At 42.0% G+C, this 26,010-nt stretch overlaps 1 protein-coding gene across 1 annotated transcript in view; it reads right to left on the bottom strand.

Moving 5' to 3' along the window:
- gpr143 (G protein-coupled receptor 143) overlaps positions 1-26,010 on the bottom strand; it is a gene marked incomplete at both ends in the record, with an annotated part of 64,241 nt that overhangs the window by 8,067 nt on the left and 30,164 nt on the right. Inside the window, 6 exons of the mRNA XM_084309456.1 lie at positions 4,949-5,066; positions 8,286-8,394; positions 21,217-21,326; positions 22,171-22,263; positions 23,596-23,690; positions 24,804-24,913. Of these exons, the coding sequence (XP_084165582.1) occupies positions 4,949-5,066; positions 8,286-8,394; positions 21,217-21,326; positions 22,171-22,263; positions 23,596-23,690; positions 24,804-24,913 (635 nt within the window). The remainder of the gene's footprint in view (positions 1-4,948; positions 5,067-8,285; positions 8,395-21,216; positions 21,327-22,170; positions 22,264-23,595; positions 23,691-24,803; positions 24,914-26,010) is intronic.

Here is a 26,010-nt window from a genome sequence, read left to right as displayed (position 1 = left end):
AGTTTAGCTGGTCGTTCATGCTAATACACATTGGTCGTATTAGGGGGTGGGAAACTGATGGGTGGGGATCGGGCGTTGTGGACAGCGACTCCTACAGGTCGGTTGGTGCGCCTGCGCAGTAGAATCAGGAAGTGTCGGGGGCAGCGTGAGCCTCCCACGCGTTACTCCTCGCCACTGAGAGATCGAGCTGCGCAGGTGAAAAGATGCGACTGCTGTTACCTCAAGTACCGGAGGGGACTTGTGCTATGTATAACTTAGTCCACATTGCAGCCGGCTTGTGGGAGGCAAGAAACAGCGTTCGTGACAGGGGAGGGTTGAATTGGATGATACGAAATTGGGATGGGAGAAAATATATAGAAAATGGGAGAAAAAGTGGATAAATTTTTTTTTTAAATATGACAAACAAACGCTATATAGCGTTGGTGGCATTCAAAGGTCGGCATGAACTAACGACAAAACGCGTCGCTGGCATCCAAAGTGTTAACACATTGGGTGCCAACAACGAGATACTCGTTGTTGGCCGCCATGCGTTGGTTGCCAACAACGAGATTTCTCGTTATTTCTTTTATTAGCGATATCCATTCATTTTTCATCCGTCCAGCCTGACATTATCATTGGGACTGGCTCTGAGCTCGAAAAGGGCAAATACCGCCCCCCTATCGTCTCCCGGATGGTAATGCACATCATTGGATTGGAGTCGATGGGAAAATGCATCAGGAAAAAACTCCGCCCCAGGGTTTCCCCACCTCTGGAAAGCAGTGTCGTGTTACCAGATACACAGCGAGGCTGGAAGCAGTTTGGATCATGTGTTTCAGACTATAACGTTGGATCAATAAACGCGATCAATATTTGGAATGGCGATCAGGAATTGGATTAATCTTTTTGCAGAACATCTGATCTGAGGTAAGGAATCTATTTGACCAGTTTTGAGTAAATCAGATGTTTTTTCACAGCGGTCACAATGTGTGTGTGTATGTGTGTGCGTGTATGACGTTAGCGCTGACCACGTCATGGATAATCGATTTTTCAGCCCGCTTCTCTAGCATGCATAAGTACACATATACTATCGATAATCTATCGTTTATTTGAAAAATATTTATAAATATACCGAAAAATGACAATGTGTTTTGTGTATTTCAGTAAAGAGCTATTTTCGCGGATTTTTCTGGAATCACTAGACATCTTCAAAACTATACCCGTATTCAAAACGGTATAAAACGGATATGTACTGATGAAAAAACTATCCGTTTCGTACATGTTGACTGCAAGCAAGTCATTGATAAGCGACGGGCTTTTTAGACACATAGCCATAATTTAAGATATAGTTTATGCGTTCGCAAATGTGCTCGTCCTCCCATTGATTAACGTGGTGGCATCCAAGCGATAACTCGTCATATCCGGCTGGCAACCAATGTGTTAAAAGGCCAACTACGTATATATACGTGTTACCACTCGGTTTTGCTTTTATTCCATTTTAATATCCTACTCAATGTCACAGAGCTGTATGTTGGCTGGAAACGGCATATCGGGACTCCGAAAGTGCAGTACTGGCCAGATCCTGGTATTGGCGCTGTCTCGATAATGCAGTTTCCCCTGTTGCAGACCGGGTGTCACTTTTTTTTCACTCCGGGTTAGCTTTTCTGTTTCGGCTTTACCCGATCGCCTGGAATACTTTTTGCGACACCGAATTCAGTATGCAGTAAAGGAATATAGCATCAGCCAATGGACATATCGATCTACCAGATGGCAATCAAATAACTGGGAAATTATTTTTGGAATCCAACCGGCCACAGGTAAGAACGATTTGACGTAAATTTCAGTCTGATCGGACCTTGTTCTCATAGCCATCCACTCTGTCAGCGTATGATGTTGAAATAACGAATGCCGTTATTGGTATCATTCATGCATTCATGGTGGAACATGATACTGATCATATGCATTTGGATTTTTAACTCTAGCTCGTGTAGGGCCGAAACGCCAATCGATTTAACGTTATTAGCTTAGCGCCCTATAACTAGCTTTGCAGGAATTACCCCAGACCATTGCGCTATATAGTTCATATTCACAACGCTATAAAACGGGAACGTATTGATGAAAAAATTATTTCTTTATGGCATATTGAAGGGAAGGTTTATACTGTCAATTGACAATGACAATGGACACATAGCAATAATATAAAATATAGATTTAGCTCTACAAACAACCTCATGCACACTGTTTGCGGACGACTCAGCCCTGCTGGTCTCTGACAAGAACAAGTTACAGGTTGAAAAAGCCCTCAGCTCGGAACTAGGCAAAATCTGCATATGGCTCGCCGACAACAAACTATCATTACACATGGGCAAAACAGAGTCCATTCTCTTCGGTTCAAATAACAAATTCAGCAAGACCGACGGCTTCTCGGTTACAGTGGGTGACAATATTGTCACAAGGAAAGATGAAATTACCTACCTGGGTTCCATCCTAGAGGCTAATCTTTCCTGTGACAAAATGGCATCCAATGTAATAAAAAAAGTCAACCAACGAACTCGATTCTTGTACCGGATCTCCTCCCTGGTAAACAAGAATACCCTGAAGACTCTGGCAGGAGCACTCATTCAAGGGTACTACGACTATGCTTGCACCTCATGGTACCAAAGCACCTCAAAGGCACTAAAAAACAAATTACAAACATCTCAAAACAAACTAGTCAGACTACTGCTTGACCTGACTCCTAGAACCCACCTCACCCCTGCCCACTTTGACAACCTAGGATGGCTTAGAGTAGACGACAGAGTACAGCAACTTGCAATGGGCCTGGTCTACAAGATACACTACGCGACCAAGGTACCCATGTACATGTCAAAATACTTCCCAAAGGTCAGTGAATACCACGATCACAACACTAGAGGGAGCTCCACAAATCATGTTAAACCCAGATTCGGCTCAAACAAGGGACTAAACACGTTTAGCAATTATGCCACATCAATGTGGAACGCCCTACCCAAAGCTGTAAAAGAATGTGAATCACTACCCACTTTCAAAAACACTCTGAAAGAACACCTACGGGAGACTGCAATTCAAAACTGGCCCCTACAAATGTCCTAACCCAGTTGTACAGTAAATGACCAAGTATGGCTTTGTCAGTATTCCAATGTACAGTGTACAGTGTGTGTCCCCCTACCCAACCCCCCCCCCCACCTCCAATGTACAGCCCCCACCCACCCACCCAACCGCACCCCACCCACCCAACCTCCTCCAATGTACAGTTTCAATGTCAAATGTATATACACTCTTTTTCTGGTCACTTTTTGTATCACAAACAGTACTGTATTTGCAAATCCGATATGTCATAAATGTATAGATGTAGCAGTACTGTCTATCTGTATGTCATGTATGTCATATATGTTATGATGAATTGAAAATGGGGGACCCTGATGTAAACAAGACGAAAGTCTTTCTCTGGTCTGCATCCCCTTAACAATTGTATGTATTGAGCTGTACTGTACTGTACCCATTCTGCAATCTGTTAATAAACGTTTCAATCAATCAATAAATCAATCAATCAAACTTGTAATGAAAAGCTGGCCTCATAGAGTGGGATTAGACGGGCCCCAATGGCCCCGAATGTGTTAAGCTCCTTCCAGGTTCTGCCCTACATTCCCTGAGAAAACATTTTGGTTTGTTTACTTAGTTTGAGCTTTTTTCAATTTCAATGCCCTATGTGGGACCAGGGACAACGATGGAAATAAGTCCTGGACTTTTCGTTTCTATCCCTGACAAAGCAAATACTCATGTGATCTGTATATGTTTATGTCTAAATAAAATCAATCAATCAATCAATCAATGTTTCCTCACCCCAACAGGCCACTTGAGTGACTACATTATGACTGTACGTGAACGTGACCTTTTTGTGAGAGCTGGATTTAATCGCCTTGTCTGTCGCAAAGATCTGTAGTAGAGCTGGGAAGAAATATTGGGGAAATCAATATCAAATAATTTCATATGAATCGAATTGATCAATCTTTTAACATATGCCTTTTTCTTTCAGTGGATAATGTGAAGATTTTTGCTAAACGTTATTTCTAGCACGCATCCCGTCCCTTCCAATTAAAAAAAATAATTTTCCCTTGAAAGCATCATCATCAAGCCTAATTGAATCTAAATCTAATTGAATCGGCTAATCAGTACTGATACCCAGCGCTAGTCAATGGGAACGTTTTTCTCTAATTCTAGGACTGTTCTCTAAGCCCTTTGTTCCCTCAACTATTCCTTCATAGGGCTGAGGGAACATGGGGCCTAAAAGTGAACTTTGGGCAAAGGGAACAATGGTCTGAGGGAACACTGAGCTGAACCTCTCCTTCATAGACTCACTAGAAATATAATTATACAGTATGTGGCGAAGGTTTTATGAATATAGCTGGTAATATCTCTGGCCTGTGTTTTTCTTTGTTCACGTTTCCTCTAAATTATATCTTGTAAGGGAGATGTCAGCCCTCTGTCACGAGCCGACACACACACACACACACACACACACACACACACACACACACACACACACACACACACACACACACACACACACACACACACACACACACACACACACACACACACACACACACACACACACACACACACACACACACACACACACACACACACACACACACACACACACACACACACACACACACACACACACACACACCTGACACATGACAGTACTGAGTAGAGCTATGGGAGGAGGTATCAGTGGATCTGTGTTTTTCTTTGTTCACGTTTCCTCTAAATTATATCTTGTAATTCCACAGCTTTCAATGAACAGCGGCATTGTGATATCACCATTAGAATGTCCAGTTCTCAGAATTCTATCTCACAACTCCTCAAATGGGTTCTAAAAGCTCACAGTGATCCTGGTTTACCACAATAGTCTCTGACTTGTCTGCCCCTGGGCTGTGTGACCCACCATGATGAACCACGTGATGAGCGATGCGTTCCTGATGTTCCTCAGACTGGCGTCTTTGATGTCCGCCTGCATCTCCAGGAAGAACAGCAGGCTCTCGTTGATGATGTTCGGCACCCAACTGAAACACACATGCCAAGAGCACTTTAACATAACAGACACATAATAATAATAATAATTCATTACATTTATAGAGCGCTTTTCTTGACACTCAAAGCGCTCCCCACAATGTAGGGTGGAAATTGCCTCCTTCACCACCACTGGTAGCACCCAACCTTGGGCTACGCAGGCTCAATGGCTGCCATACACTGGTACCCTGCACACATCACAATGGCTGAACGGCTCAGGAGACAGGGATTGATATCAGCCAATTAAGGGGAAGGATGATTAGGTGGCCTTGATGTCACATACGTCTATAAAATAGTATGATTAGGTTACCCAGAATCCTTTATTTAAAAAAAATTTTATTGATCTTTTTCCCCCTCCATTTTCCTCCGATTTTCTCCCATCCCAATGTTAGTCGTATGCCAATTCCCAATCCCTTCCTGGTCGTTGCGCACTTACCCCCCACAGTCAGATCATCTGGGAGAGTGGAGGCTATCACGTGCTTCCTCCGACAAACGTCCAGCCAATCAACCGCTTCTTTTCACCTGGCAGCGCGGATCCTCCCTGAGAGGGCGTAGCGTGTGGAAGGATCACACTATCCCACTCAGGTCCTATCCGCGCTTAGCAGGCGCCCCGACCGAACTGTAGGAGTCGCTGTTTACAACGACCCGGACCCACCCCGCCAGCTTCTCCCACCCTCTAATACAGCCAATTGTATTAGTGTGAACGGCCAGCCAAGCTGGTGACAACCCCGGAGATGTGAGCTGGATTCGAACAGGCGAATCCAGCTCACAGCTTCGGGGTTGGTGACAAACGCAATCTCCGCTACGCCACCTAACCGCCCACCCAGAATCCTTTATAATCATTTATAATATAGACCATTTCAACATAAACATTATACATTTGCCCCAAGTTTGTTTCCTGGCGCGATATTTGCTACTACAATAGCTGACAGGAAATGCACTTGGGCACAAGCTGTTCCCCTAGCGACAGAAAGGTCTATGCGGTAGATAGATAGATAGATAGAATAGTTTATTGATTTAGAATGGAATAACACATATACATTTGAACACAAGATGAAGAGGCCACTTTTTTTTCACTCCGGGTTAGCTTTTCTGTTAGCCTGAAGCGAGGGCTTTACCCAATCGCCTGGAATACTTTTTGCGATGCCGAATTCAGTATGCAGTAAAGGAATATAGCATCAGCCAATGGACATATAGATCTACCAGATGGCGATCAAATAACTGGGAAATTCTTTTTGGAATCCAACCGGCCACAGGTAAGAGCGATTTGATGTCAATTTCAGTCTGATCGGGCCTTGTTCTCATAGCCATCCACCCGATCAGCGTATGATGTTGCAATAACGAATGCCGTTATTGGTAATCAATAATCAGAAACGACTTCCCCCGCCCCCCCCCCCCTTTCATGCATTCATGGTGGAACATGATACCGATCATATGCATTTGGATTTTTAACTCTAGCTTGTGTAGGGCCGAAACGCCTATCGATTCACCATTTACCAATAGGATTAAAATAAACACAATAAAGCCATAGGCTTGTTTCCATTGTGGTCCTTCATCATTGGTGTCAGTGGATTTATGTACTGGTGTGAGGACGTGGGTGTTTGTAGTGTCTGTATGTCAGGATGTGTGGTGTAAAAAGGGGGGGCGATATATTGCATACAACTTACAATAAAAAATGTCAACTGTGCAATACCAATAATACATGCATACATACAACAATATTCCATTTTATAGACAATAAAAGAATACAAAGGAATAACCCTTTGTTCACTACTCCCAGCTTCTGCTACTTATGATCCACCTCTTTATAACTGATTTAAAAGTGGAGAAGGGGCTTATGGGCTTCAACTCCATTGGTACTGTAGGCTATTCCATAGTACTGCTGCTGAATACAGGAATGAGTTTTGGCCTATTTTTCTATTACATCTCACTGGGACGATGTCTGTTGGACTACCCCTGGTGGCATGTCCGTGTGCATCCCTTACTCTGTTAAAATATCCACTAAGATATTGAGGGACAATATTCTAGAGTATCCTGTGTATCATGTTGAGTTTTAATTGAGAGACCCTCTCCTCAACCCTGAGCCACTTGAGGCTGTTAAAATGTGTCTGTGTAAGGTGAGTCCTGGGATGGAGTTTTAAAATCATTCTAACTCATTTGTTCTGAGCTGTCTGTAGCCTACCTTTCAGTGCTACTGTGATGCCAGTGTACCAGGAGGAGCACGCGTAGTCATAATGACATTGGATCAGGGCCCCTGCCAGGACTTCTAAGGCTGACCTGTTAATATAGGTGGACACTCTACAGAGAAACTTTATTCTCTGATTGATCTTTGTGACCACCTTTTGTGCCATGCTCACCCCTGATAAGGTGTTGTCCAAAACACATCCTAGGTATGTGTGATTATTGATCAATATGATGCTAGCTCGTACAGCTTTATATGAACCACAAGACTAAAGTGCTGCCATGATGGAGCAGTTTCTAAATCCCTTAATGAAGAGAATAATAATAATGTTGGTAGAATAATAGCTGTAAAGCATACACCATGTTTAACACAATATAATGTGTTACAGCTGTAAGTAAAGGGCTACCTAAACATCGTCTTAGTATCTCAATAGGATGCCCCTTTCAATGAGGCTACATGTGGGGAGGAGAAGCTGATTCAGTATGCATGTTTGTTTATCTATTGTCCAGCTGATAACTATCTCTGTGAAATTCATTATTTTCAGCCTACAAGGGCAGCTGATATCAATCTCTGATATCCAAAACTGCTTTATAACTTTGAATTCTCAATTGACAGGCTAAAGACTTTTGATAAGGCTGGCTCGAGTTACGTTTACCAGTAACATTGTTTCATACTAATTAAACTAATTGGTTCATGTAGACAAATACAATGAGTTAGTAACAAACCCATTATATTTTGATGATATGAACTGCAAATAGCTTAAGATGTCAAGTGATCTTCTCATAAACTACGCAATTCAGTTTGTTTAATTAGTTGCTACCTTGTTATATTTTGATGATAGGAACTACAAATTGCTTAATATGTCATGTAATCTTTTCATATAGTAGCCTACATAACATGATCCAGCTAATATTTTTTGTGCAATTTGGTTATAAACAAGATGCAACACACAACATTCAGGAGAGATTCCACAAGGAAAATGTAATTTCCAGGTAATCCTCGTCAACAGAGATACTGTAAAGTAACCTACCATATAAAGAACACCAACATGATTTTGAAGAAGCGTATTTTTATCTCAGTGGCCAGGCGCCTCTCATTTTCCGTGTAGATTCCTTGTCGCCCTTTTAGTAAAGAAGTCACTATATGGAGAAGAAAAGGTGGGTTTGGGGATTATTTGTGTCCACATCAGATCCGAGGTTGAATCATTTTAGAATTCAGTCAAATAGAAAACTTATAAATATAAAATATAAAATATATATAAAAAAATATAAATAAACATAAAAATTATTCTGTCTTTACTATAAACTGGGACTCCTTTCTGTCCATCCAACGTTTTAGAGTTGTAAAGAAATTATTGACTAACCCAAATAATAATAATAATAATAGAAATTATACTTTGGTATACTTTCTATGTATTCTGAAATAATACATACATTGTTGTATATTAAAACCACTTAATTTGTACTCAGTGTGTTAAAGGTTGTACTTAAGATGTGCTAAAATATGTTGAAATTATATTATGAAAGACCTCTTTAAATCGCATGTTTACGGGATATATTTTCTTATTATCTTTGCCTTCCAAACAGCCTCCTGTTTCACAGCAGAGATAACTATATAGAAGGATAAAATTAGGGCTGGGTGGTATGGGGAAAACATGATATCAGTTTAGCACATGATGCGACAATAACTTTCTCTACCTTAACATCTTAAAGATGTCAAAGAACTGCCCATAAGCCCCAAAACACCAGTCCATCGCCCCAGTCTCACTATCAAAGGAGAAATGGTAGAGGTGGTGGAGGCTTTCACATCCGTTGACATTACACTGGAGTCGACAATAACCTCAGCTTTTGATAAAGGGAAATCCAAGATGGTGTCGCGCAGTGGAGCAGCGGCTCAGGGCTCTCCGACTCGGTGCTTTGTGTTTTTATATTTTTTGTCCGTGTTTGTTGAGTTGTGTTATTCCTAATTTCATTGTATTACTGTATGTACAATGACACTAAAGCTTTCTATTCTATTCAGCATACCATAGATGTTTACAAACATTGGTCCTAATTCGAACGTGTTCGTAAGTAGTACCTTTGTAAATATCTTGGTAAAAAATTCGTACCAACAAATTTACAAAAATCCTCCTCCAGATTCTTGAATGTGTGAAACGGTCTCCGTAAGTGGCCAAAATCTCCGCAGCTGAGTTCCCATGAATGAAATATGTCACTCATTCTTAAATTGCAATGCGCGTTCTCGTTCACCTGAATTTGCATACAGACACGCCCCGCCAGCTCCTTATAATGCGAATGAGGTGTGTGCAAAACGTGGAGAAATGGTTTAGTGAGGCAGCCTCAGCGCGCGAGCACACACACACACACGTTCCAGCTTGTCAAGAGCCAATTGCGCAGTCGTTCAGTATTGACATTAGCAGCCACTTTAACATGAGCACACACACACTCATGCTGCACACGCTCACACTATGGACACTTTACAGAAGGAAAGATCACTTTAAGAATAGTATAGCTTGATATCGTATAATATAGCATTGTATAGCAGTGTACATAAAGACCCAATGCCTCATCCGTAGCTAACAGTGTACTGCACTGCCACAGGACCTAGCATGTCCTACCATGCTCTGTAAATAGCTCATGTACAGATACCGATATGCCTACTTTGTTTACTTGTTTATTGCACTATGTCGCTCTATTGGTTGGACTCTTATTATTATTACTTGTATTATGCACATCGTTGCGGGCGAGACCCCCCGCATTTCACTGTATACCTGTTAGGGATGGGTACCGAATTCGGTACTTTTGAGGTACCGAACCGAAACACGTCGGTACTACCGAGTATCGAATCAAGTGAGAAACCGAAAAAAAAATAAAAAAATAATAATAATAAAAAAAAAATATTAATTTTTTTTTTAACTTTTTTTTTAAACTTTTTTCTTTTCATGTCAACGTCACACGCACAATATATGCTTACCTAGGATTTGACTTGATTCAACAACAAAGCAGTCGGAGCAATGGCAAGCCGAAAACTGTCGAAATTGTAGTTAGTTTGGATATTTTTTTTACGACTGAGGTAGGTAAATTAAATTTCTTGAGACTAAAGTACCGAAAAAAGGTACCGTTGGGTACCGGTATCGATTCACAGGTACCGGTACCGGTATCGGTTCAAATGTGAAAGGTGCCCATCCCTAATACCTGTATGCCGTGACAAATAAAACTCTTGTATCTTGTATCTCTTGTATCTTGTATCTTGTATCTTACTAAAATGATGTCATGCTAATATGTCATGTTCTACAGTAGGATATAATACTATAATACCTAATAAAATAAGTAATTAGAATAATAGACTTTGCTGGAACAATTCATTTAGTACATATACAGTATGCATGTGTGTGTGTGTGTGTGTGTGTGTGTGTGTGTGTGTGTTTATCAAACCAATAATAAATAATATCAGAGAAGACAGTATATGGCATATTAATACAGTATATGCCACTATACAGTAGCTATATTCACCGTGATCAGTTTAGTTCTTATTTATTTAGTTTGCAGTGTGTGTAATGCTCATGATGCCTCATTGAGTCAGGACTATAAATGCAAAACGTAATAGTTAATGATACAAATATTGTCGTATTTATTATCATTATAATTATTTAATTCCACGGATGTCTGTTGTATCGGCAATCCCCAATGACTTGTCCCAGAGAAAGCTGTTGAAAAAACGGTCTGTCCGACTTACGACTGCCTTTTCGAGTTCGTAAATCCTACATACAGTAAATCCTACAAACAGTAAATCCTACAACGAATTTACAATACGAAGCCGTTCGAGAATGCCGAATAAGTACGCAAATCGAGTTGCGAAGGAATTCCTTGGTAACTTTTACGTATGTCCGTTCGAGAATAAGGACCATTGTCAACCGAGACTTATAGCCATCTGTAAACTAAACCCCATCTTCTTCTCCTCCTGTACCGTACCGTTTTCCCATATGCTTACAGCCACCAATAAGAAAAAAACTCTTAAAGATAACTAATTTAGCAGCAAACTCTTTGGCATTGTCTCTGCTGTGTGACCCCTGATATTAACACATTGGACGCCAGAGGTCGCTGTGGGCGTACGGCCGTTTGTGCCAGCGCTGTAATGAAATGGGGGTAGATGCCGGCGTTTGTAGTGCTAAAACTATATTAAATATTATAGCTATGGATCTAATAACAACGTCGATTGTCAGTGAGTTTCTTCCGGTCAACATGCAAGAAACAGATAATCTTTTCATCCATACATTTCCGTTTTATGGGGGCTCGTAGGTGCATCCGTTAGAACCGCTTGCCCTGCCCAAGTGTTTAGACCCCACCCCCACGCCGCAGCTCGGCCCTGCAGACACCAAGCCATATAGTTTCAAATGGAGTGCAATAGCAGCCGCAAGGCGTTAGGCGGCGGTATCGGACCGCTGCGGTCTCAGACAGAGTGCCACAGATGTCCACGGCACAGCAGGATGAATTATGAATGGAAATAGCGAATAAAAGAAATAACGATCATAATAACGAGTATACTCGTTGTTGGCAGAATTCAATTGGCGGGCTATAACGAGTATACTCGTCATTGGCAATTAATGTGTTAAGTGTTCCTCTAAATCCTGTATTTTGTATAATTCTGTAAAATTACCTGTTTGTGTTATCAGGGCTGTACGCTAAGCTTTTTCACTAGGGGCACACTTGCCCCTAAATGACAAATTTAGGGGCAAAACATTTTTTTAGGGGCACATTTTTTAATAACAATTTTACCATTATTTATATTGATTGTTTTTGATTTAAAAAAAAAAAAGAAAAAATTTATTTTATATAATTTTTTTTTTAAATAAAATATATATATTATATAATCATACTTGTAGTTGTATTATCTGCGAGACATCGCCACCACGCAACAAGGCAAAATGCTCGCTATATGCAACCAGCTCCACTGTCTGTGTGTACTCGAGTAGCCTCCAGCTATGGCCAGGATTCTCCGGAGCTGCAGCTGGACCCTATACTGTAGCCTCCAGCTACGGCCAGGATTCTCCGGCGCTGCAGCTGGGCCTATTGACTATATTCAGCGTGCCCTCAGCTCGAATACGCATCGACTCAGTGTTATAAGACATTGATATCAGGAGCTATCTGTAGCTATTTAGTTTAATGGGATGTTTCGTTTTGAACAGTGAGCTAACGCGAGCTATCATGCACTACTAGACTTGCTGGAGCATTTGTTGATATCAGTAGCTAGCCGGCTGGCAGGCTCACCGAGGTCCCAGTGTCCCACTAGAGACTAGTGTTTACAACAGCCACGGGTGCGGGAGGGAGGAGGAGGAGGAGCAGCAGACGCCGCAGCTCTCTCTGTGTGTTCAGTTCAGTTCAGTTCGGCTCACTATAGGAGGTCGAACGCGTCGAAAATATGAAGCAATACTTTATAATGAGAGAGTCAACAGCTTTAAGTACCTCGGAGCCTACATATCCGAGGACTTGACATGGACCACACACATTGACAGTGTTGTGAAGAAGGCACGACAACGCCTCTACTTCCTCAGGCGCCTAAGGAAGTTCCAAGTCAGTCAGAAGATCCTTAAGAACTTCTACTCATGTACAATAGAGAGCATCTTGACCGGCAACATCACCTCCTGGTTTGGGAATAGCACTGCACAAGACCGAAGCAGACTACAAAGAGTGACACATTCAGCCGAACGCACAATTGGAGGGGGGCTCCCCACCCTCCAGAACATTTACAACAAGCGTTGCAAGGGCAAGGCTAAGAGAATCATTAAAGACTCCAGTCACCCGAACAACTGCCTCTTTGAACTGCTGCGGTCAGGCAAGCGATACCGGAGTCTCAAGGCGAGCACAGAAAGACTCAGAAGAAGCTTCTATCCCCAGGCCATCAGGCTGCTAAACGAACAATGAATGAACACTACACAACAACAACCACCAAACGCACATAGCACACACATCCACACGCACACACTCACTTTAAACAAACACACTGTAGCACCCACTCCACACACTTTATAGCACACACCCACTTTAAACAAACACACTGTAGCACCCACTCCCCACACTTTATATTTATTGATGAAGGATTGCACTACAACTCGTACACCTTACTTTAAATTGTACCTAAATTGTACCTCATCCCATTTCTGCTTTGCACTAGATAGTACTGTACATTAGTACACTGCATAGTATTGTATATTATATGGTAACTCAGAACATTGTACATATGTCTATACCGAACACTGTGACCTCATTTTCTTCTTCTAAATTACATGCTATACTATGTTATTTGATACTATCTTGTCTAGCACAGTCTCTGGAGCGTAACAGTAAGAAGCATTTTGTATGAAAGTATTCTGTACTTCTGTATGACAACTATTAAAGAAACTTGAACTTGAACTTGAAACTAATATTTTATTTTCAGCTTTTATAGTTTCACAAACACACATCAAGACAAATCACAAACACAAAGAAAATAAAAAATAAATAAAAAGAACACAAACAGTATGTTGCCACTTGCCAGACACTGTCACATCAATGAACAAACATACACCATGTCATATGCTATACACTAAGGACGCAAGGGGCTGATTCTCTGACATATATACACATACATATATACATATATATATACACACATACATAGTAGTGTTGTCGAAAATATCGAAAAATCGACATATCGATTCTGAATACCCAAAACTGTTTCAATACTCATTTCCCAAAATATCGACACCTAATCATTTATAAAAAAAGATTAAAAAAGGGCGGCTAGGTGGTGTAGTGGTCTAAGGCACTCGCCACCAGTGTGGAGACGCTAGGATTCGCGTGTTCGAATCCAGCTCTCCACATTGTTTTTCAGTTTGGCTGGTCGTCCGCAGTAATACACATTGGCCGTATTACGGGGAGGGAAAAACTGAAGGGTGGGGATCGAACGTTGTGAACAAGCGACTCCTACAAGTCGGTTGGTGCGCCTGCGCAGTAGAATCAGGAAGTGTCGGGGGCAGCGTGAGCCTCCCACGCGTTACTCCTCGACACTGATAGATCGAGCTGCGCAGGTGAAAAGATGCGACTGCTGTTACCTCAAGTACCGGAGGGGACTTGTGCTATGTATGACTTAGTCCACATTGCAGCCGGCTTGTGGGAGGCAAGAAACAGCGTTCGTGACAGGGGAGGGTTGAATTGGATGATACGAAATTGGGATGGGAGAAAATATAGAAAAATGGGAGAAAAAGTGGATCAAAAAAAAAAAAAAAGATTAAAAAAAAAAAGGAAGTTGCATTGTTCACTTCAATACCCGCAATAGTACAGCAGTCCACACACACACATGTGCATTCAGTTAAGTCGGAACATGACTGCAATACAAACAGTTCAGCCCGTCAGGCACATGCAACACAGACCAGTGTTTACATCTGTCTGCCTGAGAAAACACCATGCTCTGCAACAAAAAACGATTGAAGTGAGATAAACAGTTATTTCCAAATGTATGATCTAAAGATAAACAAAGGGTTTCAAAAGTGCCATATCTATCCTCTCCTACAATACCAGAGAGAAGCTGAGGAGAACCAACCAGCAACAGAAGCAAAACCTATCAAAAAAAAATTTAATTTAAAGGATAACTCCACTATTTTGGGAAATTTGCTTATTTAACATCTTCCCTGGAGTTAGACAAGAAGATACATACCTTTTTTGTCTCTGTGCGTGCATTTTAGCTTTGGGAATAGACGCTCCGTTAGCATAGCTTAGCTTCATCACTGGAAGTGAGGCAGGACAGTAGCCTTACAGTGCCTTACAGTGTATTGCAAGGTCTGACATTGACCAAACTTGATATGCATGACCTTGGTGGGCTCTAGGTCAACTCCTGCAAAGGGGGTCAATGTCAGACTTTGCAATCAAAAGTTAGGGGGCTAATAACCCTTGCCATAATTTCAGTGCGCCCCCTAACTTTTGATTGCAAGGTCTGACATTGACCCCCTTTTCAGGAGTTGACCTAGAGCCCACCAAGGTCATGCATATCAAATTTGGTCAATGTCAGACCTTGCAATACACTGTAAGGCACTGTAAGGCTACTGTCCTGCCTCACTTCCAGTGATGAAGCTAAGCTATGCTAACGGAGCGTCTATTCCCAAAGCTAAAATGCACACACAGAGACAAAAAAGGTATGTATCTTCTTGTCTAACTCCAGGGAAGATGTTAAATAAGCTAATTTCCCAAAATAGTGGAGTTCCCCTTTAAGATTGAACCTTTTTCCCTGTGGTATCGAAAAAGGTATCGCATCGAAGCTCGAAATTCCACTATCCTGACAACACCAATACATAGTACAGAAAATACACAGGAGGACATTGAGAAGCACTTATGTTCTAGCTAAGCATTCCAAAAAGGGACCCCATATCATTTCAAATTTGTTCAAGGTCTCAGACCTACTGTGACGAATGCTTTCCAGCTGCAGAGAGGAGACCATCTCAGTGAGCCATCTTTTAAAATTTGGAGACGACGTGTCTTTCCATTCCTTCAGGATAATTCTTTTGGCCACAGCCATACCAAACATCAGGGCCTCCTGCTCATTGTAAGGTAATTCTGCAGTGTTAGCTGAACAGCCGAGTAAAGCTAGAAGGCAGTCTGGGGCAATCTCTCTTTTGTACGCCTTGGTATACCAGTCAAAAATGTCTACCCAGTACTTAAATAGCTTGGGACAAAACCAAAACATATGTGAAAGATTACCCTCTGCGGACATGCAACGATCACAGATAGGCGATACAGAGGGATAGATTCTATGCAGTTTGGTTTTAGAGTAATGTAGTCTGTGAATGACCTTAAACTGTATAAGTTGGACTCTGGCATTAATAGAACATTTATGTATCCTGCTAAGTCCCTCCTCCCACATCTCATCAGAGATTTCCATACTAAGCTCTGTGGACCATACATCTTTAATGTGGTCGGAGGAAGCCATAGATTGGACAGAGAAATATGAAACAAAATCAGAGATCAGGTGTTTTGAAACTGGTGATCGGCTCATGAGATTATAAAACTGGTAATCAGCAGGACATGTCTCAAAATCTGGGATATTACTGCGGACATAATTTCTAACCTGCAGGTAACGAAAGAAGTGTGAGCTTGTAAGATTAAACTTAGACTTAAGTTCGTTAAATGAGGCAAAGTGACGATCAACATATAGATCTTTAATAGTGGCCAGTCCCTTTCCCTTCCATAATGAAAAAACAATATCAGATTGACCAGGGGGAACATCACATATTGGAGCATATGCCGAGGTTGAAGGTACTTTGAAAACCTTTTTGATTTGACTCAATATTCTCAGTGAGTTCCGAAGGATAAAATTGTTGAGAGCCATCTTATTAATCGTATCACACTTAGAAAATAACATTGCAGGAAGAGAGCTTTTTAGGTTCACATGCGCCTCCATGTCTAGCCACCTGGGGGCGTCCATGGCTACTGTAGCATCACCTATGAAGTAATCTTGCCAGAAGGTCATGGCCCTTGCATTAGCAGCCCAGTAGTAGTGCTGGAATACCGGCAGGGCCAGCCCCCCCATATGCTTTGGCTTCTGCAAGTGTGCTTTTGAAATACGATGTGCTTTATAGCCCCAGACAAATGGCAGAAGTATAGTGTCTATCTGTTTAAAGAAAGAGGCAGTCAAAAAAATAGGCACGCTCTGAAAAAGGTAAAGGAACCTGGGGAGAACCACCATTTTTATGACATTCACACGCCCCACCAAAGACACTGGCAAAATTCTCCACCTCTCCATATTTTTCTTCAATTTTGAGACCATTTCACCAAAGTTCAGTTTAAATAGGAGTTTGGGATCCTTTGGTATAACTACTCCCAGATAGGTGAAGTGGTCATATTCTATTTTAAAGGGTAAGCTGTCAGTAAAGGAAGAGTCTAGGCTCCCTGAGATGGGCATGAACACACTTTTCTCCCAGTTAATGGAGTAACCAGAGAAAGTACCAAACTGCCTGATTAAATCTAGGAGGCATGGGGCGGAGGAGGCAGGATCAGCAAGATACAGGACCACATCATCCGCATATAGCAAAATACGGCTCTCATACTTTCCCAACTTTATTCCTGTGATGTTGGGATGACTCCTGATACTGATAGCCAGGGGTTCGAGGGCTAAATTGAACAGTAAGGGACTAATACAACATCCTTGTCGGGTGCCACGATGGCGTGCGAAGGAGTCAGATCTATCAGAATTGGTAAGAATGGAAGCTCTGGGATGAGCATACAACATTCCAATAAGAGAACGAAACCTGTCACCAAAACCAAAGCGCTGGAGGACACTGAACATATATTTCCATTCGATCTGGTCGAATGCCATTTCAGCGTCAAGTGATATGATCGCCGGCTTAGTGTCCTTTCTTTGGTTAGAGTACAATATGTTTAGTAATTTCCGAATATTAGAAAAAGCAAGCCTGCCAGGAATGAATCCCGTTTGGTCGGAGTGGACGAGAGATCCGACATGCTGAGCCAACCTAGTGGCCAACACCTTGGCAACTGTCTTTTGGTCAAAATTTAACAAACTTATAGGCCGGAACCCTGCTGGATCAGTCCCATCCCTACCTTTCTTGAGTAAAAGGCACACATTTGCTTCGTAAAGGGAGTCAGGGAAGACATTATTAGTGATAGAATGTTGAATCATTCTAAGAAGTAGAGGGGCCAAAATGTCACTGTAAGCTTTATAAAACTCCACCCCATACCCATCCGGGCCAGCGGCCTTCCCGCTAGGGAAAGATTTTATTGCACTTGTTATTTCCTGCAGGCTGAAATCAGCATCTAGCTCATCCCTTGCCTTATCACTAAGCACTGGCATATCAATATTGTCCAGGAAGCTCTCAACCTCAGAGTCTGGGGCATGGCATCTAGAGGTATAAAGGCCAGTATAAAATTCTTTAAAACGGTCATTTATGTCTTTAGGGTTAGTCAGCAAGCTGCCCGATATAGATTTGATATTATGAATTGCCTGGCTGGCCTGTACACCCCTCAGCTGCCTAGCCAACAGTCTGTCTGGTTTATCACTTAGTTCAAAGTGCTTCTGTCTGAGTTTAAGGAGGAGGGTACTAACCTGCTTGCCCAGAATAGAATTGTATTCATACTTCAATTTGAAAATGTTATTTAAGTCCATTTGGGATTGTGATAGTCTGTAAACCTGCTCCAGCGAGGGGAGCCGTGCCTCAATCTCAGCCAGGCGCTTACGTCTTTCTCTCTTTCCAAAGGCTTCATAAGATATAATGTGCCCTCTCAATACCACCTTAAGAGACTCCCATAGTGTAGCGTCGGAGACATCACCGGTATCATTAGTCTCCATAAACTCAATGAGTCGAGATCTCATTTGATCCCGAAATGCTTTCTCCGAGAGCAAAGAGGGGTTGAAGCGCCAACTGTATCGCGTCTGTGGCAGTGCCAGCTTTACCAACATAGTGATTGGCGCATGATCTGAAATAAGGATGCTATGATATTTAGTTTGCAGCACACTAGATATAAATTTAGCATCGACAAGAAAATAATCTATTCTTGTATACGATTTGTGGACGTGGGAAAAGAAAGAATAATCCCTGTCTGTAGGGTGCTGCAATCTCCATATGTCAACTATGTTCATAGAACGCATTAAATTGTTTAGTACTCCAACGGAATTAATGGTCGGAGGCGGACGAGTGGACGTACGATCAAGATAGGGATCTAGATAGCAATTAAAATCTCCACCTAAAATCAAGTTGGTGGTATTCAGATCAGGGAGTATGTCAAATATTTTACGAAAAAAGCTTGGGTCGTCAATGTTAGGACCATAAATATTCAGGCATGTTATTGGTAGTGAATTAATGCTACCAGACACCATGACATATCTGCCTCCGGGGTCGGAGACTACCGTGGTCATTTGAAATGGGACAGATTTACTAAATAAAATAGCAACCCCTCTTGCTTTGGAAGAAAAAGTAGATTGGTACACTTGTGACACCCAGTGCTTCCTCAGGCGCCTCTGTTCCGTTGGAGCTATATGAGTCTCTTGTAAAAATATAATATCTGCAGACAATGTTTTCAAATGAGCAAATACTTTTCCCCTTTTAACTGCACTACCCAATCCTTTAGTGTTCCATGACACCATCGTAATAGGCTTCTCACCCCCCGATATATTAACCCCTTGCGTCATCACGACCAAGTGATAACAATCTTAATACAAACAGCATGGTATATGAAGTACATTTTAATCCATTGATTATCCACCTTCTTGAAAGAGACTTCAGATACAAAAATATAACAATAAGGACTGGCAACACAATAAACCCCCCCACCCCCCCACCGCCGCTTACCAAAACTGAACGGCAAAATCCCCATATACTCACGAAGACAGCTGGGCAAAAGAATAGGCATCGCATTGCACCGGTTAACGTTATAGTTACCAATACCTAGACAGCTGTCCCTCCACAACTCAGTGGATGAAAAATAATAAAGTGTTCACACGTGTCTTATGTTGAATAGTCAACAAATCAGTTTATATACAGTCAGCTTGAGACCGCCAGCATGGGACCAGGTCCATCAGTTGAGAGAGTCTTGGAAAAGCGCACAGCCTCCTCCGGGGTGCCAAACATTGTGACAGTAGAGTTGTGCTCGACGCGCAACTTGGCTGGGAAGCGTAGGCTGTATTTCACATTTGCCTCTCGGAGGGTCTTCATCACATCACTGAAGGCTCTGCGCTGGGTCATCACGTCCGCTGTATAATCAGGAAAAATATACACTCTGGACCCTTTGTAGTAAAGATGGCCGTGCTCGCGGCTGAGACGCAGGACCCGGTCCTTGTCTTTGTCGTGGTGCATCTTGGCGATAATGGTGCGTGGTTTCTCCCCCTCAGCGGGCTTGGCTAGCAGGATACGATGGGCTCTGTCCACTTTAATTGGCTTGGTGAAGTTTTCACTGCCAAGTAGTTGCGAGACCAACTCGGTCACAAAGTCAGTAGGCCTTCCCTTCTCCTCGCCCTCTTTGATTCCCACGAATTTGAGGTTCAGCCGGCGGGACCGGCCCTCTAAGTCGTTGAGCTTAGCCCGGAGTTCTGTGTTTTCCTTCCGTAAGGATTTTTGGGATTCTTCCAGGAGTTTCAGACGCGCGTCGTGGTCGTTCACCGTCACTTCTATCCCCGTCACTAGCTGCTTCGCGCTGTTCTGCTCGGACTGCTGGGATGCCAAAGTGGCTTCAAACTTGTCCAAACGGGATGTGATAGAGACTCGGGTCTCGTCCATCGCTTTCTTCAGACTCTTACCCTGGCTTTCAATTGCAGCCAGAATAGCAGCGCTGGCAGTGTCGTCAGATGTTTGGGCTGCTGCTGCCCGTCTCGTAGTGGCCATTGTTTGTCGTTTGCCAGCTGCGGTTGCCTTTTTTTTGTTTGTTTGGCCCCTTCCCATCGGTAAATTCCATATAATCTCAACTTTCCACGGCGGTAGTGTTATATTTAGTCTGTTGATACTTTTTCAAGCAAACTGTTAGATAAACGTGTGTTTTTTATACAAAATTAGAAGTTGAGGAGGGAGCTCAGAAAAATGCGACTACTCCATTCACCGCTCACTAGCGCCCCCCAATATGAAGCAATACTAACTTTACTTTTCTTCATAGCTAAATGAATCAGACAGTCAGCCAGTCTATCAGAGTGAGTGCTCAGTCGATTGTTCCCGCTGATCATACCTGCCGAGTGCTCACTGCTCAGCTCGCGTGAGTGACGTCATCGCGTCATCACACGCCCCCTGGATAATTTAGGAGTGAAATGCGAATGCAAGGCTTGAAAGCACTACTCGCAAGCCCGCCCCCCAGATAATATTTACCAATCGCAACGGCCAATTAAAGGGGCAATTCGCGATCATCTCGTCGCAGTGTACAGCCCTGGTTATGTACGCACCTACTGTGGAAAATGATTTCCTCCTCGAGGACAAATAAATGTGTACAGAGGGAACTGACCTGCAGATGTGGTATTAATGAACAGCACAGGGTTGACCAGGAGGACCAGCAGCATTGGGGCGTACGTGGTGACGTAGTGGGGTACAGCGTGCTGCAGGCCATTCTCACAACTGTAACAGAAAGAGAGAGAGAGAGAGAGAGAGAGAGAGAGAAGAGAGAGAGAGAGAGAGAGAGAGCGAGAGAGAGAGAGAGAGAGAGAGAGAGAGAGAGAGAGAGAGAGAGAGAGAGCGAGAGAGAGAAAATAATTGTCAAACAGCCATACCTCTACACTGATCTCATGATACTTGATGGTATTCCATATGGAAAAGGATCATATAAGAAACATATAGTTCTGCCTTCAGAAAGTTATTTAAGAAAGATTTCGTTTTCCGCCTGCAGTTTTTAATACTGTTATTATTATGTTAGATTACTGGTTGCCGAGCCATATTATATGGCAGATTATCTACATTCCTTGTAAGAATTGTACATGTGGATTTAGATCATATAAGAATCTGGTATAAGATTTACATCGTTTCCATTATTCAAACACCGTTGCCCCACTACTGGCTTGGCTTGTGACTTTTTATGATTTATAGGACTGAATATGTTTTTTCACTATCAAATTGCTTGACTACGCTTTTGATGCCAGGATTGTCAGTAGATGTGACAGTTAAACATTAGTCCTACAGTACATGTATTTCTAGACTATACGTTTGTTTATATTCCCTTAGGGAAAAACTATCATGGTATTTCCAAAAAAAGTCTACCAAAAGAGGATGTAAATACCAAAAAGGTCTACCAAGAGAATTATGGAAATACCATAGGTACCATGGTTTAAATTGTGTTATACCATAGTATTATTTATACACATTACTTTTACCAGGGCAGTACCATGGTAAATTATTTATTTGAAAATACCATCACACTACCATGAAACATTGTCTGTAAAGGTTGGTACATGTAACGCATCATTACTTGGAGATGGACGGGTAGTAGAGCATAGCCACCCCCTCCACACACAGCAGCACGGCCAGGCCCCATGTGATCATGTGGTAGAGGACGATGGTGCTGATGGGGGAAAGAAGCAAGTCATGAGACCCACGCTGTCAACACAGAATGCTGCACAGGAGAATGTTCATCTAGTTAATTTGTACAATGTCAATCACAGAGACAAAAACAGATACACACTGGACTGGACGCATGTCTGCTTTCTCCCACATTATTATAGTTTATACTGGAACTGTGTACACTGCTGCCCTTCTCGTCTCTCTTGGAAAAGAGATTTTAAAGGTGGCTAGTAGTTAGGCTAAACCTGGCCTTTTGATAATGACAGCTTCTTTGGAATTGTAGAAATGTAAGAGGAGAAGATCACGTGGCTGCTTGTTACACAGAAAGACCATTGTTCACGACTGAAATATAATTATTAATATTATTTTTGGTGTGGTAGGTAACGACTGACTGTATTCACAGTAGAATATATTATATATATATATATATATATATATATATATATATATATATATATATATATATATATATATATATGAGAAACACTGCAGCACATTACAACAACAGCTTTGTTTTCACCTTAGAAGACTCATCGTTCAGATTCATCCTGCAGTCACATTTCCTCTGTACCTACGTATTTATCAGCGTTTCAATCCGACAACCTTTCTCACAAGAAAGAGTACACTATCTTCTATGGATCCTGTGCTTGGCAGTTCATATTATTCCCAGCACCACATCCAGGAGAAGAAAATGATTCATCTTATGAATGTTATGAATCAACATTCATCCTTGTATTCGTATCGATATACTGCAGTCACTGGCTACCGCAAAAACAACTGCAAAACTATATACTGCAGTCACTGGCAACACTTTGAATATCTTGTCAACAGAGTAGAAACAATATGAATGATAGAAAGACCAACATACTGCAGTGTTTGATTCATTATTTGTATTTTAGTAACACCAGACACAGTCCTCCTGAAGGAGAGCACTGAGACTAGTGGGTACAACTTGAGTAAATGAGGCAGAGCACTCAAATCGATGGTAGTTATTTAAAACACAGTGCCCTGATTTATGTATTTACATTGATAGATATGGATAGATAGATAGATAGATAGATAGATAGATAGATATGGATAGATAGATAGATAGATAGATAGATAGATAGATAGATAGATAGATAGATAGATAGATAGATAGATAGATAGATAGATAGATAGATAGATAGATAGATAGATAGATAGATAGATAGATAGATAGATAGATAGATATCGGCAGACAGACAGACAGACAGACAGACAGACAGACAGACAGACAGACAGACAGACAGACAGACAGACAGACAGACAGACAGACAAGCAGGGCAGAAGAGGAGGTGAAGAAGAAGGGTACCTGATTCCTGCAGATCTTTTCACCACCAGGAAGACATCTATGGCGTAACAGAAGGTCCACCAGAAGGAGGCGCTGAAGAACAGCTGAATCCACATCTGACAAACAGAAATGAGGTGTTTGACCTGTAATAAACTAGGCTATATGTAATTGTTCCATCTATCACCTTTATTTCTATGTTCTCTTCCTTCTTTCTCTGTTTGGCATTAGGTTTTTATTCTAGGTTTAGCGTACTACACCTTGTTTGTAGTTTTTATCTGTGTGTAGGTTTCTTATTTCAGGTCCTAGTTGCTTTTGATTCAGATGTGTATTGCCTACGTGTTTGATTGAAATTGAGTGAAAATGGATCAAATATACATTTGTGTACTTGTCGTTAAAAGAAAATCCACTTGATCTGCACAAACCAAATGAATCCATGGAGATGTCAGTGATTAAGAACCTCTCTTCAATGATATTTAGTTGAGTAAGCGGTACCTCACCTCTAGTTTTTTCTCTTGAGGCATGATGTCAAGCATTTAATTCTACAAGACCAAAAAACCTCCATGTGGAGTTTTGCTATTCGAGACGGGACTTTAATGACATTTCACATCGTCTAGAGCAGATAAAGGTGGTCAGCAGGATCTCTTTAAACACGGGTCCCTGGGGTCGGACGAGTTACAGTTCACCACGTCAACCCTTATTCCATCATCATATCATTGCATGTGACTGCATCTAATACATCAAATTACTTGTCTTCCCCAGGTACTTTTCACAATGCAGGAAGGGCCCATTGGTTTGACTGTGGAATGTTAACGATGGTAACAGACAGGCGATCTTTCAGTTAAAGCTCCATCAGTGATTTATTTATGTAGGCATACAAAGTAGTTTCATTAGATGTAGCCACTAGATGTTACTACAATTACATGAGCACCACCAAAACAATGTGCTGTTTACAAATGCTGTACCACCAGTGTGACACTGTTGGCCACTGAGAAGCTCCACTGGAGCAGTTTGGGGTAAAAAGAAGAACACACCAACATTATGGGAAACGCGCTAACCGTCTTCTCCAGAATCAGACACGAAGATAGATACTAATTTCATCTCAGTAGAAAGCTATCCGGCTGCAAGATAGCCAAGCTTAGCACTATTAATTTGTGCTAAGCTATAGCAAGCTTGCAGCCGGATAGCCCATAATGTTGGCGTGTGCCTTTAAGTGCCTTGCTTATACATACTGCGGTCCCGACACAGTGGACCTCTGGCCACACATCACTGCTGTTGGTCACTGAGATCTGGTCAACAAGGTTTGGCAGACCGAGCCAGAGGGATGACCTCACAACGATACCTGGACAGGAACACAAGGTCAGGGTCAGAACAAGGCCCCGGCTAGTGTCTTCATACATGGAGGGGGACAGAGGAACAAATGACAGAGCAAATCAACACAGATTATAGAGACCACAGAAACCTTCACCAAAGGCATACATGATAAATGTTGAGCACACCTTCTCTTCTGCCAAGAGACAGCTGTCAAAAGTGTCAAGTGCCCTAGCATAACTAAACCTTCTCCAGAGTCAGACGGGAAGATAGATACCAATTTGTGTTCCTTTAATGCCTTGTTTATATCCATATTGGCTGCAGGACTGTATGTAGAATGTGTATCGTGTTTGACCAATCACTTTATCTCCTTTGGAGAGACAACTTCTAGCAGACCTATTTTTACATCGGTCCGTCCGGGGCGCAGCCCGGGGGGGGAAAAGAATGCGAATAAATGGACAGGACAAAGAAACAGGGAACCAGGCAGACGGACAGACAGAGAACATAAGAACACCTCAGATACACAACACAACAGCAAAGTAACTAGTGATCATCCAGAGCGAAAAGGTGCAAGGCCTTGAATGTCTGTACGGTGTTGGCAGACTTGATCTTGAGGGGGAGCTTATTCCACAGTGTCTGCGCCATCACTATTTACCGTACTTTTCGGACTATAAGCCGCGGCTTTTCCCCCCATTTTTCGACCCTGCGGCTTATATAACGGTGCGGCTTATATGTGACTCGACGTGACCAAACCCGAAAATGTAAAAATCTAAATATTGCTTTTTTGACTGCATTGAAATGTTATTTATCTGTTCCCTTATTTGCTAAACTTAATACAACTTGTAAATGAGTTAATTCTTGTTATTTGTCCGACAGTATTGTGTCCCAATGCTAATTACATATGGTAATTAAACATTAAAACACCTGCGGCTTATAGTCCAGTGCGGCTTATATATGTACACATCATTCAATTTAGCTGCTGCGGCTTATAGTCGGGTGCGGCTTATAGTGCGAAAAGTACGGTAGTTGTGCGAAACACAGCATTATAAATCAATCATAACTGTCCGGCACATTACAACCCATACTTCAAAGATACCAACTGTCAGTGGCTCGTCACTAAAGCCCAAT

The sequence above is a fragment of the Notolepis coatsorum genome (assembly GCF_963971535.1).
Source record: "Notolepis coatsorum genome assembly, chromosome: 3".
Taxonomy (NCBI): domain Eukaryota; kingdom Metazoa; phylum Chordata; class Actinopteri; order Aulopiformes; family Paralepididae; genus Notolepis; species Notolepis coatsorum.
Note: the sequence above shows the minus strand (reverse complement) of the source record. Positions and strands in the feature narration are given on the sequence as shown.